The following is a 14,456-nucleotide window of genomic DNA, read 5'->3' as shown; positions in this document are numbered from 1 at the left end:
TTCATTCATTCATTCATTTATTTTTAATTTTATTTACTTATGATAGTCATACAGAGAGAGAGGCAGAGACATAGGCAGAGGGAGAAGCAGGCTCCATGCACCGGGAGCCCGATGTGGGATTTGATCCCGGGTCTTGAGGATCGCGCCCTGGGCCAAAGGCAGGCGCCAAACCGCTGCGCCAGCCAGGGATCCCTCAAGTTTCAGATTTTAGTAAGGAAACGATGAAGTATAGACATGAGGCACACACACACACATAAATGAGATCTCATTGTCTCATAGTAGTGACCTACCTTCCAGGTTCCTCCAAGCCACTTTCTTTACACCATTCTTCCAAAACCAAGCAGATTAGTTTATCTTTGGTTTTATTTCAATTTTGGATTTAAATAATTCTGTTGGATTATAGCAGTAGTATGGTAAAGGGTAAATTAGAAACCTATACTGTGAATATCGTACTTTTTACAGCTAATCCCTTTAATCTCTCTGCTTCAGTATTTTTTTAAAAAAGGGGATAGTTATTCCAGAGTACCTATGAGGATTCCTGGTACATAAAATAAGTAAAAAAGCTGTATGAAAATGTTGCCAGTGACTTAATGTTTCTGATATGTCAATAATTTCTAAATGCTCTCATGTTTAAACAGAAAACTTTAGAATTGTAACCCATAACCATTTCTAGTCATAGAGACCTTTGCCTAGGATTCCTTCCCATTCTAGAATTTTTCCTACATAGTGAGCCCTCCCTGAGGACTTGGTAACTGTTAATACTTTTAGGTTCTTTTTTTTTTTTTTTTTTTAAGATTTATTTATTTATTTGAGAGGAGGGGGAGGGGGGAGAGTATGCGTGTGCAGGGAGGAGAGGGAGAGAGAGTCCCAAGCAGATTCTGCACAGAGCCAGACGCAGGAGATTTCATGACCCTGAGGTCATGACCTGAGTCGAAACCAAGAGTCAGATGCAGATGCTTTACTGACTACACCACCCAGGCACCCCAATACTTTTAGGTTCTGAGCCATTTTTTCCCATATCTTCACAAGGTTAAAGCAACCTTAATATTGGATCTCCTCCAGTCTCCTCTGCCAGGGATAAACTGGGAGGAAGTAAAGGGGGTTTTGGAAGTAGCTTAGCTTAGTTGCTCCTACTGACCGATTTCTCCCATCAGAGTTTAGCTGGATGGATGGAGGGTGCTCCTCTTATATCTCCTCTTAGAGCAAACTGATGTAAGATTTTTCACTTAGGGAACACATTGTTACTAATTATTTGCTTTGTTTAGCCTTAATCAAATCTAAAACTTTACTTTTTTTATTGTCAGGACATTGTACTTTTCTGATTATTAATGTTAAATCATTTGTGGACTGGACTGCCTCATAAGCAATTAAAAATCATCTATTTCTAAAAAGATTTATTTGGAAGTAATCTTAAATAAAATACTTTTCATTAAAAAATAACTATTAAGTTATTTATAATAAAAATTTAAGAACTTAAAATAACTTAAAATAAGTTTTCTTTGGATAACTAAAACTTAGATTTGTTTTTTAGTTGTATGGTCATTAGTGTACATTGTATTAATTTCACCCACTATGATAATTTTTATAACAAATAACTATATGTAAAAAATTAGTTTAATATATACATAAGAAAGTTCACCTTTTAAAAATTGTGTTAATTTTTTAAGATTTTTAAACAAATTTTATCCATTCATGAGAGACACAGAGAGAGAGGCAGAGAAACAGGCAGAGAGAGAAGCAGGCTCCCCACAGGGAGCCCAATGTGGGACTCGATTCCAGGACTCCAGGATCACGCTGTGGGCCGAAGGCAGGCACTCAACCGCTGAGCCACCAGGCGTCCCTGTTGTGTTTTTTTAATTATTTAAGGGAAATGCATTCATAGTGACAAATATCTTTCAAAGAATTGATTTGCCATTTTAACCTATAATCTGTTTCATTGCAGTGAGTATTTTAGACATTCGCTTGGGAAAATGTCTAAATTAAGCCATCCCCTCTTTGTCTTTAATAAAAATGAATTTGTATTGTCCTCAGACATGAAAATATTAAAAGCTACATGAAAGATTTTATTTTTTGAAATATTTATTATTAACCATTTTCTCGGAAAGTAGGATTTTTAGAATAGATTTTTAAACCTATTTTATAATGTATTTAGTTGCCTTGTATCCTCATTATGACAATTTTTCTTTAGATTTAGCCTTTTTTGTATTTGTTGAATGCTAGCAGTTGTTTTCTCAAGCCAATAAGTGACATTAAACACAAAATTACTTCTCCTGGCCTCTTGAATCAGATTTGAAGGGGATATTGGATAATGAACACATTAGTTTTCTTCTAATCCAGCTTCAGTAGTTTATTGTCTGATTATTTTAAGTCCAAGGATAAGGTAAACCTTAAGTCCAACCTATTCATTTCTAGCTTCACATTTATTCAGGTGTATCTCTCAGCCATCTTTTCTAAAACTTCCCTATATTCCAAGATTATTATTTTTTAAAGCATACTATGTTGTTTTATTTCCAAGCTTCCAGGTTTCCTGGAATACCAACACTGTTTCAGTGCTTTTAATCCTCCTCCTTTCTGCTCATTATGATCTTTCCTTTGGGATTATTGTAATACTCTGTATTTCTCTATAGCATTTATTGCATTTTGCTTTATGGTTTTCATAATGTATTACTCATTTTATTAGAATCTAATTTATTTGAGCAGGGTGTGCTATATTATTGACCAAATCTAGGGCCTGCACATAGTAGGGGAGTTCTTTTGGCTGGCAGGCACAGATATCTGTCATTCAAATTCATATCTGCATTTACAGATTCATTAATATCTGTAATTCTCCACTCACATTGAGAAGATGAAAAGCTCATCATCCAGGTCCAAGCAAAACAGATCCTTCATTTATAAGCTGAGATGATCAGAGCCATTTACCTATCATTAAGCCTATTTTGCTTTAGATCTTTTTCCCCTCTTAACATTTTGTTATGAAAAGTTTTAAATATTAGGAATTAAATACTACACACCCATACACTCATCACCTCCATTCTATAATTAACATTTTATTTTCTTTGTCACCTATCCATTCCTGTATTCCATCCAGTAATTCGTCTTATTTTTTGATGAGTGACAAGTATGTTGGAAATCTTAGTATGGTTCATTCCTAAATATTTCAGCATACATGTCTTTAAGTAAAGTTCAATATTTGTGGGTTTTTTTCTCTTTTTAAAGGAGTAAGATATTATAAATATATAAAGTCTCTCAGATCCCTGCTGGTTCCTTTCCTTCTTAAGAGTTGTCATTCTTGTGTATGTTTTATTGATTTTAGAATATATGTGTATATTCCTAAACTAAGTAGACTATTGTTAAAACATACATATATGGCATCATGGTTTACATAGTTCCTTTGAAACTTTTTTCACTCATTATTAATTTGAGGTTTGTCTAGTTCCTATAGTTAATGTCTGTGAGATCTGTTGCTGGCATTAGTGAAAGATTGTGTAGACTCTGGAATTCATTTATTTTTTTTAAATTTAGTGTATTATGATTAAAAGAATAAGCTGGGAGTGGTTAAAAAACTATTAACTTTGGATCCTGTAAATTTATAAATTGATCTGTATTTATGGATGAGAATTTTATAAACATTGGTTGCTAAGAGTTTGTAGCATTATTCCACTTCATCATTAATCTTGGAGTTACTTTTATGCAGCTGTAATAATTGTACCTACATATGAATGTAGGCGGCTGAAATCTAATCCATGTGTTCATAATGTATTTCTTAGCAACTACCAGTGTTCTTTTCAGTTGCTGTGCTTTTAAGAGCCAGTGGGGCTGCAACTTTGAGGAGGAAGTCTCAATGATATCTTTTTCTATTAATATAGCACAAGCAGCAACATAGATCACAATAGTTTTGACACGTTCTGCATTACTATAGACCCAAATTAAAGGGTTTAAGTTTATCTCCAGTATTTAACATCAGTATGCTGTTACTTTTTTCCTGACCTCATCAACACATTAGACATTATGAATGTTTCCTCATATATTAAGCCTCAATTGGAGTTTCTTTTTTTAACTTACATCTTTATACACATTTCATCAAAACATTGTAGAACATTTTACAGATACTAATTATTATATTTCACAATGCTCCTTTAAAAGTGGTAAGCTTTTATGTATACTTTAATGGTAGAATAATTGCCAATATATATTACTTAATTTACCAGGTCAACACTTACACTACATCTTTACCTTTTTTCGGACTTCTCTGTCCTCTGTATTAACACTGTTTAGTAGAGTTTTCTGTGTGGATAGAAATTTTTTATATTTGTACTGTCTAGGATGATAGCCATACTTGCAATTGAAATAGGGCTAGGAACTGAGAACCAAATTGTTCATTTTTTAAAATTTAAATAGTCAGATATGGTTAGTGGCTCCTGCTTTGGACAGCACAGCTCTATAATCTCCACCATGCCAAGAAACTTCTCTTGCAGCTAGCCAGCCAGACCTCTAGTTTCCCAGTATAATCAGTAGGTTTTGTTTGTCAGCTTCTTTGATTTTTCTCTGATATTTGACTATATTCTTCTTTTTTTTTTTTTTTTTTTATTCTTCTTTTACAAATGTTTTTCTTGGCATCTGTGCCTTCACGCTTTCCTTGTTTTTAGTCTTCCTATTGTCTCTTCTTTGGCTGATACTGGTGGTTTTAGGTATCTACTCTGGCTGTCTTTTGTTCTCAGAGCCAACTTTAGCCATCTATACAACATTTACTGAGTATCTACTTTCTGTCAGACAGTGGGGTTAGGAAGAACTTATTCCTCATTGCCAGGAACTCCCATAGTTTCAGCTGGCATCAGTGCTAAATATGTTAAGATCTCACTTTACTTTCCTCTTCGTACTTCCTTCCCAGTCTTTCTCCCTCCCTCCCTCCCTCCCTTCCTCCCTCCTTCCTTCCTTTCCTGCTCTGTTTTTTTTCTTCCAAAGTGCAGACTTAGTAATCCACTTCCTGTTGACAGGTGCCTCAATTACATACTAGATATTGAAATTATCTCCCATTCCCTCCCTTTTGAAATAAATAAAAATTAAAATATGTCCCACCCATCATTCTTCACATTATTACGTCTATATTGCTTCTTTTATTTTTTTAAAGATTTTACTTATTTGAAATCAGGAGAAAGAGAGCACCAACAGAGAGGAGAGGCAGAGGGAGAGGGAAAAGTAGGCTCCCTGCTTAGCATCGCCTTCAATTTGGGTCATGATACTGGGAGTGGTAAAAAGGGGACATCCTTGTCTTGTTCCTTATCTTAGGAAGAAAACATTTACTGTTTCACCATGTAATGTTAACTTTAGGGTTTTTGTAGATATTGTTCATTAAGTTGAAGAAGTTCCCCTTTATTCTAGTTTGCAGACAGTTTTTGTCATGAATCAATTTGTTGTGGATTTTGTTAAAATGCTTTTTCTACATCTATTATTAAGATCCTGTGATTTTTTTTCTTTTCTAGCTTATTGATGTGATGGATTGCATTTATTGATTTTCAGATGTTGAACACGGCTTGCATTCCTGGAATAAATCCCACTTGGTTGTGGTGCATAATTCTTTCTATATGTTCTTGGATTTGCTAATATTGGTGTTGAAGGTTTTTTTTTTTTTCCCATCTATGTTCATGAAAGAGATTGGTCTGTAATTTTTCTTTGTTGTAATATCATTGGTTTTGATAAGAGGATTTCGCTGGCCTCAAATTGTAGAGAATTGGCATCATTCCTTCCCTTAGTGTTGAGTAGAATTCACCATTCAAACCATCTGGGCCTAGTGCTTTCTGTTATGGAAGGTTATTAATTGTTTGTATTTTTCCCTAGATGTAGGCCTATTCGAATTATCTATTTCTCCTTGTTTGGGTTTTGGTAGACTGTCTTTTGAGAAATTGGTCCATTTCATCTAAGTTATCAAATTAGTGGGGATATTCATGATAACCTTTCTAATGTCCATGAGATGAGTAGTAGTGGCCCCAGTTTCAACTTTGATATTAATAACTTTTTTCTCCTCTCCTTTTTTCTTGATTACGCTGGCTAGAGATTTATCAATTTGGTGTTTTCAAAGAATCAGCTTTTGGTTTCATTCGTTTTTCCATTTTACTATTTTCACTTTCACTAATTTCTTCCAGAGCAGAAATCAGAATTTTTATTTTTTTCTCTCTTTAGATTTAATTGCTCATCTTTTTCTAGTTTCCGAGCTTAGATTATTAATTTTATAGGTTTCATATTTTCCAACATATATTTAATGCTATAAATTTCTAAGTACTGCTTTTGCTACATCACAAAATTTGATAAATTTTGATAAATGTTTTCATTTAGATCAAAATATAATTTCTCTTGAGACTTCTTTGATCCATGTGATTTTATGAAGTAGGTTGTTTAATCTCCAATTCTAGGATTTTCTAGCCATTTTCTGTTGATTTCTACTTTAATTTTATTGTGATCTGAAAGCATACTTTGTATGATTTCCGTTCTCTTAAATTGGTTAAGGTGTGTTTTATGGTCCAGGATGTGATCTGTCCTGGTGAATGTATCATGTAAGCTTGAGAAGAATGTGTAAAGTACTAATTGGGTTTTACCAGGACCAAATCCAAGTATCTGTAGGGCTACATTTCTCTGGAGTCTCCAGGGGAGAATGTTTCCTTGCCTTTACAGTGTCTAGAGCTGCCTGCATTCTTTGGCTGGTAGCTCCTTCCTAAAAGTGCATCACTCAGTCTGTTTATGTGGTAGCATTTTCTCTGTTTCTGCTTCTTCTTCATTCCTTTTTAAAGGCCTCTAGTGATTACATTTTGCCCTGCTGGATAATCCAGGATAAATCTCCCTATCCAAAATGTGTAACATAATCATAGCTGCAAAATTCCTTATGCCATGTCAGAGAACACATTTTTAGGTTCCAGGGACTGGTATGGACATCTTGGGGGCAGGGATGTGAAGGGCATTATTCTAATTACCAGGGTAATAGAGCCAGGATTTAAACTTGGTAAGCCTGCTCTTGTAACCATTTCTCTGCTCTTTCTGGCTTCCCTACTACCATCTACATCTAAGTTCTAACGTCTTTTAATTGTCTTTGTTTACTTCTCCCACTAGGATGTGACCCTCCTGAAACAGAACATAGAGCACTTGAACAAAATAAGTTCAGATAAAGGAAATTATATGAAATGATGAGGTACCAATAATAGAGAAGATAACTCATTTGAATCTCCAGACTTTTAAGGCTATATGCACGTCTGACTTTTACAGTTAACCTCCAGTTACCTCCTAGTATTAATATAAATTATGAATTAAATCTTAAGTATATGCATATATATTTAAATTTACATATTCTGCTCTGGCTGCTGTATTAGATAGTACAGCTCTATAATCTCTACCATTCCACCAATGGTAGAATTCAGCTCTAGAGAACTTTAATGCAAATGCTAAAGATTAGGTTTATCTGAAATGAAAATTCTCCTAACAACTTACATTGCCTTAATTTTTGGTTTCTCGTTTTGTGGACACAGAGGGAAGGACTAAATGTTACACATGACATTTATGTCATGAGCAATTTTAAATAGAACAAACTTGCTAGACACTCTTCTTCCAGTCACTGAAGAGCATAATTAATAGTAAGAAGCCTTGACAGTTTTAGTATATTCCTTTATTCCTAGAAATACTTGGTGATAATTTAACTATTATCACAGGTTACTCTGATAAGTGCTGTGTGAAACCTCATTTGGGTAGTGTTTTCATTATCTTGGCAAATTTAACTATATTTCTATGCAGTTTGTGTAAACCCCACCCATACTTTAACCTGATTCCCATTTTGATGAGATTCAATCAGGGGAAAAAGCAACAACAAAAAAATCTTCCTGTGTGGCCTGTAGATATCAGATCTGAAGATTATTAATGCATTTCCAGCCAGGGACCATAAGCAAACAAGCTCTCCTACAGATAACTACACCCTTCCTGTTTGGGATTGAGTTTACTGTGGAACAGATTTCGGAAATAGGTTTCTGACAGTTGTGTTTTTTATTTATAAAATGTTGGAGGGTGAGGTTCTTCCTTTAACAATAAGCTAATTATTTCCTGTCTAATGCCCAACCACTACATTTTAAATAGTCTTTTAGAAAATTTACCCCCCCCCCCCCAAAAAAAAAAGAAAGAAAATTTACCCCTTCGTGGAGAATTACGTTGCTTTGGGTAGTTCTGGTTGTTCTTGTCTACTAACATACGAAATTTGCCTGCTACAATGAATAATTCAAAAAGAACTTACAATTAAAAAATAAAACACAATCTTTAAATGCTTGTATTATCTTGTCTCCAGAGAGATAGTACTTTACAGCTTAAATAAATGTATGAACACATTTTAATATGTTTTTACCTTTGATATGCAAATCTGTAGCACATTTATGTGCGGTAAATATGCTAAACGAAGAGTTACAGTTTAGGTAAAACAGATTTACATTAAAGAATTTGCAGGTTAATTCACAGTGTAACATTATCCTCATCTTCTACATCTGTTAAAAAAGAAACCTATAAAATTTAGGCCACCCACAAAGTGGTCTGCTGAGGCCTGTGGTTGGTGTTAGAATGCTGTTATTATGTGGGCTGACTGGTTTGGTAAGGAATTTACCTCCACTAGGACTGAAACATCATGGTTCTGACTTTCCCCCATGGGGACTGCATTGGCTTGACTTGGGTACTATGTTTTTTAAACCAGTCAATGTGCTCTGGTGCCCTGACATCATGTAATATGTGAATGGTGTACTGTTTTCTAAGTTGGTTTGTTAGAATAGTAATATCAATTCTGGGTCATGGAAGAAAGCTTAGGATAAACTGGAATAAATGGTTGACTTAGAAAATAGTTGAGAATTAAGCTTAATGGTTATGAGTAAATCTCCTCACACACCAATGTGTGGGGGCATGGGTGAGATGGAGAAAGCAGCTAAGGCTTTACATATTTCAATTTCTGGGTTCATTGAAGAATTTACTCTGTTAATTTGCTTGGGGCTTGTGCAATGATTTTAAGAGCAAGGAAATGAATTTAGTACAACTTAGCAACCTAGTATTGCAAGTCAAAATTAACTATTCGTCTTGAAATAGCTATTGTTAAGGGATAAAAAAATATTATCGATATTTAAAAAATAACAGTGGCAACTACAACAACTAGTAGCGATCATTAGAGCAATACAAACTCATAAGCCAAGCAGTATCTCAGGTCACTCCTTTCTAAAGTTTTCCCAAATGAATAAATCCTTTCTCAGATAATAAACATGTTATATTGTTTTTGTTAAATTTAGAAAAATTTAAATTCATTTAACAGTTCTTTTAAATCAGATAATTTCTATTTCACTTCTCATGGATACTTAACTAATTTTTCTTTAAATACATGAACTACAGAGTATGAAAAATAGCATAGACATCTAAATTACATTTTGTGACTACAAATTACGGAAATGGTATTTAGTGGGGAGAAAACCTAGCAGTTTTTGGATAGGGAATAATATCTGATTGCCTCTGATAAAGATTATATATACATATTGTATACATATTGAAGCAAAATAGTAAAATATGCACATTGAGGTAGAAAATATATACATGTATTCATATATTCATGTGTATATGTATATATGCATGTGTTTATATATACATATATGTGTATATATATACGTGGATGTGTGTGTATATGACATTGTTTTGATCTTAACTCTGCCTTGGTGACTTTAACTGTGGTTAAATATTTATAACTTGAAAAGTTTTTACCAAATAGATACTGAATTTGTCATCTGGTCATGATTCAAACAAAGAATCTAAAGTAAGGGGCTCAGAAACTTTTTTATTCCAAACAAGCAAATGAATAAATCCATGAATGTGCCTTACCTAGTGAGCCTTTGTTTCTTAGTTCTTCTCCAGTCTGATGTCCTTTTATTTTTTTTATTTTTTTATTTTTTTATTTTTTTTTTTTAATTTTTATTTATTTATGATAGTCACACACAGAGAGAGAGAGAGAGGCAGAGACACAGGCAGAGGGAGAAGCAGGCTCCATGCACCGGGAGCCCGACGTGGGATTCGATCCCGGTTCTCCAGGATCGCGCCCTAGGCCAAAGGCAGGCGCCAAACCGCTGCGCCACCCAGGGATCCCCTGATGTCCTTTTAGTAGACTGCCTAATGATAACAAATGCCAGGCCTAACTTCTGTAGTCAGTGATGTGGTATATCAATGTTTTTGTTTTTCTGCTCATTCATGTTGTTGGCATATCTCAGAAATAGAGGGTTAAATAGTGTTTGACAGTAGTGACTCCTCAAGGGTGAAGGAGGTTCAATTGTATCATTGTATCTCCCTTTTAGACTTCAGCATCATCATTTTGCTAACTCAATCAGCTCAGTGTATGGGTAATTATTTTTACTCTTAGCTAACCACTGTGTATTTCACCTTTCTAGGTTTACCGACAGGACTGTGAAACTTTCGGGATGGTTGTGAAAATGCTGATTGAAAAAGATCCTTCGTTAGAAAAGTCTATACAGTTTGCATTGAGACAAAATTTACATGAAATAGGTGAGCGGTGTGTTGAAGAACTCAAGCATTTCATTGCAGAGTATGATACCTCTAGTCAAGATTTTGGAGAGCCTTTTTAGAAAATTACTTGCTCAGGCAACAAAAAACGTTACTAGGTTGTTTTTTCCTGGATTGTGTAAATCCTTAATATATGGAATTTTTGTGATGAAGAGAAATACTTTGATTGCCGACTACATTTCCAATGTCAAATATCTAAAATAGTCGAAGATATTTTAATTAGAATTTTAAAAATCTACATGTAGGGCCTCCTAATCCATACTTATCTTCCCCCCCCCCAAAATGATGAAATAATTTTTCAAGCTTTGAAAAAGCAGTCCTGGAGAATAGCTCATGTTCTGTTGTCTTCTATAGTGTGCGATCATTTGTTTTGGTCACAAACAATTTGGTAATTTATAGGTTAGAGATCATTCCACTTAAAACATTTATATTTTGCATTTCATAGTCAGTGATACCATGTGAAAATGTTAGAATTCTGAGTTGTGATTTTATTAACTTGTTGCTTGCTTATTTTAGGCTTTGTAACTTTTAGTATGTTTAAATATCCAAATAAACTGAATACTTTAGCGTCTTATAGAATATTTGCTTTGAGACTCCCATTGTGATAAAATAGAGCACTTAAATCTCAGAAAGACCCCTTATAAAATCCTATTTTTCCAAGTAAATGAACTCAATGTCTTCTATTAAAATAATCCTAAAACTCCTGACCACTCTTCCAGATATAGGAGTCTTAAATAATATCATATAAGACCAAGAGAAGGGGCAATTTGAAGTGAAAGATGAGAGCTTTTCAAATGAAAATTTCTTTAAAAACTTCTAATTGAAAGAGAAAAATTTAGAATATGATGGAATAATGCAGTTTTTTTTTTCCCAAGGCCTATATTTTCGATCTCAAGAAGGAAGGTCATTGATAACATATCCATAATCAAACCATTTACAGATTATGCATTTGTTAATCTTCGTTTGTAGTTTTAACAAGATCTTTGTTCTGATGCCCTTTTTAGGGGTCCTTAGCCTTCAAAGGTGGTCTTTAAAGAAACAAAGGGTGGAATAGGCAGTAAAGTCCAGCACAGTACCCCTCCCCACGCAGTCTGTGGAAACAGTTCTCCATGAGCAAGCCGTCCAAATCACGGGGTAGTTAAAAATCTGACTGGGGCCATTAGGATATTCTATTCATTTCCTGATCCCCTTCCAGCTGGCCAGTGGCATTTAGCCAAAATATGTATTTCTGTGGCATTAGGAAACCTTAAAAATCATGCTTGTTATTACTACCCAGTTTCATTATCCTCCCATCCTCTTTCCATTTCCATTCTTTTCTCACTTGAATTCTGGTGTTATCTTTAGTGGCCTATATTGATAATATGTAAAGAGCTACCCCAGAGGAGCTAAAAATTATATTACAAGTGGAAACAGCAGTATAAATGATTTTGGTGAATCCTATAATGGGTGCCTCAAAATATGTACTATGCTATTCCACAAATGTAAAAACTGCTTGAACACAATTATTTTCTTAAGTTTCCTATATGAGACTGCCTTGAACTCTTATTTTTGCCATTTAGATATTGAACATAAGCTAAAACTAAACCCCATACAGCATCTCTGGTAGTCTTCCCTAATTATGAACAGTGATTTTATTTGTTATCCACTTTAGAAAGACTAAGAAAGTACTGATACGGTTTCTCCCGTACCCCTTTGTTTTTCTTTTCCTTAAAAATTCTGATTCTAGTATTCAATTCCTTTAGTCAAGATATCAAAGTTTAAAAATAAAAGTTAAGAAACTACCATCAAGGCAAAGGAGTTGTTCATTTTGCTGAAATTCATTAAACTAGAAATTCATTCAACTAGAGGTTTTACTTATGGACTCATTTAAATGTAGGTTCAACTGATAATTTCTTCTCTCCTTCCCCCAAATTACATTCAACACTTAAGCTGTTTATAGCTTGCCATCAGCATTATTCTGGTAGGCTTGTCAGTGTTAAATCTGTTTGCTTTTTAAAGACCGATTTTAGGATAGTTGAATTCAGATGTGTACCAGACTGTGTATTTTGCAAAATGTTCTTGATTAAAGAAATTTGTTTGTAAATTATCCATTGTTTTGGAGTATGCCCAATTGATATGATAAATGTTTCATTGTCTTACCATAAAGCTTTGACTATCAACAGGAGGAAAGCAGATATTGTGAAGCTTTTTGTGAATTTTAAAAGTGTAAAATAAAGCAACCAGGTTTAAATAATTGGATTGTCTTTTTTTCTCTTTAACAGGCTTAAAGTATTTTCCTGAAATGTAGATTTTTATTATTCTCTACTGCAAGATTATTCAATGTTCATTTCACCCACTCAGCATCAGGATGGAAAGAACTGGGAAACCATTAACTTTGGTGACTTAAGGAGTCTTGATAACTAAGCAAGCAATTAACAAGATAAGATTGAGCACACTGAGTGCCCAGTAATTGTGTAATTATGAATTTAAGTTTCAGAGAATACTAGGATTAAAATCCTACCTGCAGAACGACGTCTTTATGACGTGGTTCCTAGCATGGTTTGGAATGTTGTAGGTACTTGTATCTGTTGGAACTTAAAAAAAAGTGACATTTGACCCCTAGGTCTTTGGAGGACTAGGACTTATTCAGGCAGAGAAGGGGAAGCAATAGAAGTCTAGGAAGAAGGAATGGTATAGAGAAAGATACAGGCCTGTGTGACCAAAGCTGGCTGGGAATGATGGGGGGGACAAATGTAGGAAGATAGGTTGACAGCGGAATGAATGATTCTGAATGTTTATAGTTTTATCCTTTCTCTCCTACTTACTCAAGAATAATATTTGAAAATCGTACCTTTGAAAATACCTTTGTATTTATTCCTACCAAATAGATTGATTTCTCACAGCCCCTCAGTCACTTACCAACTCTGAGCCGGTTTATAGACCCAGAACCTCCCGAAGAAAGAGAAAGCCAGGTACCCTTAAGAAAGGACTCCATCTGCACTGTCCAAATACACAGTGGTTTCAGTTTCATTTCAGAGTTTCCTGCAAGGGAACCTAAACTCCAATGAAGGCTGTAACCGTTCTTTTGCCACAACTTTGGAGACAGTGATCTTGTTATCCCTGAAGTGTTCATACCGACGGTATGCAGTATTGAGGGCAGCCAGCCACCAAGGTGACGTTTCAGCTGTAACACTGCTCAAATTGGCACCTGTGAGTAATGCCCACATTCTGCTGACCAGATCAAGGTTAGCGGGGTATGCACAATACATTTACCATCCTCTTCCTGCCTGTTCACTTGAGAGCACTGATGTTACTCAATTCAGTGAAGAAAAGAAAAAGTAGGGGAGGAGGAGGAGAAAGGAATGACTAATAATGAAGGCAGTTAGCAGAATCTCTTCTCCCCCTTTCAATGGTAATAGAGTTGAAATTGAGTTATATGACTGACTAATTAGAACTATATTTGCTGTGTTCCCCTTTGCAATTAGGTGTGACCAAGTGACTAAGTCCATTCCTATGGAGTTTGTGTGGAAAGTACTTCTACTTCTGGCCTGGGGCCCTTAGACAGTAGATGTGCTCCTTTGTGATTTTTTTTATCCATTCCGCCGAAGTGGTAGCCATAGCTACTCAGCCTTGCTTTGTTGCAGAGCCACAAGATGGAAGGAAATTGGACCCTGCATGACTGCATGGACTATTAAACTGTTATGTAACAGAGGAATAAATGTTCTCCTTGTTTAAGCCACATTGTTTTTTTGTTAGCAGCTCACCTTTTGTTCACATTAATGTAAGTGGTATTTGAGGGTTAGCTTCACTGAAGTTGGCGCTCAGTAGGCTGTACTTACATTGTAATAATTGATCTTGGGATAATGGAGACTTTTTATATAAAAGGCTTTGCCAGTCCACGGAGTTAATCCCAA

The 14,456-nt window shown here is 34.9% G+C and overlaps 1 protein-coding gene across 50 annotated transcripts in view; it reads left to right on the top strand.

The window, feature by feature from the left end:
• Positions 1–12,796, top strand: part of PPHLN1 (periphilin 1) — a 139,480-nt gene extending 126,684 nt beyond the window's left edge. For all 50 annotated transcript variants that reach the window (XR_012002894.1, XR_012002892.1, XR_012002890.1 and 47 more), the window contains one exon: positions 10,431–12,796. Coding sequence is in view for 40 of the 50 variants with exons in the window: in XM_072765551.1 (XP_072621652.1) it covers positions 10,431–10,625 (195 nt within the window). In the remaining 10 variants the exon portion in view is untranslated. The remainder of the gene's footprint in view (positions 1–10,430) is intronic.
• Positions 12,797–14,456: the final 1,660 nt, after the last annotated feature.

This window comes from Vulpes vulpes, chromosome 8 (assembly GCF_048418805.1).
Source record: "Vulpes vulpes isolate BD-2025 chromosome 8, VulVul3, whole genome shotgun sequence".
Lineage (NCBI taxonomy): Eukaryota > Metazoa > Chordata > Mammalia > Carnivora > Canidae > Vulpes > Vulpes vulpes.
The sequence above is the reverse complement of the archived record's forward strand: the minus strand, read 5'-3'. Positions and strand labels throughout refer to the sequence as shown.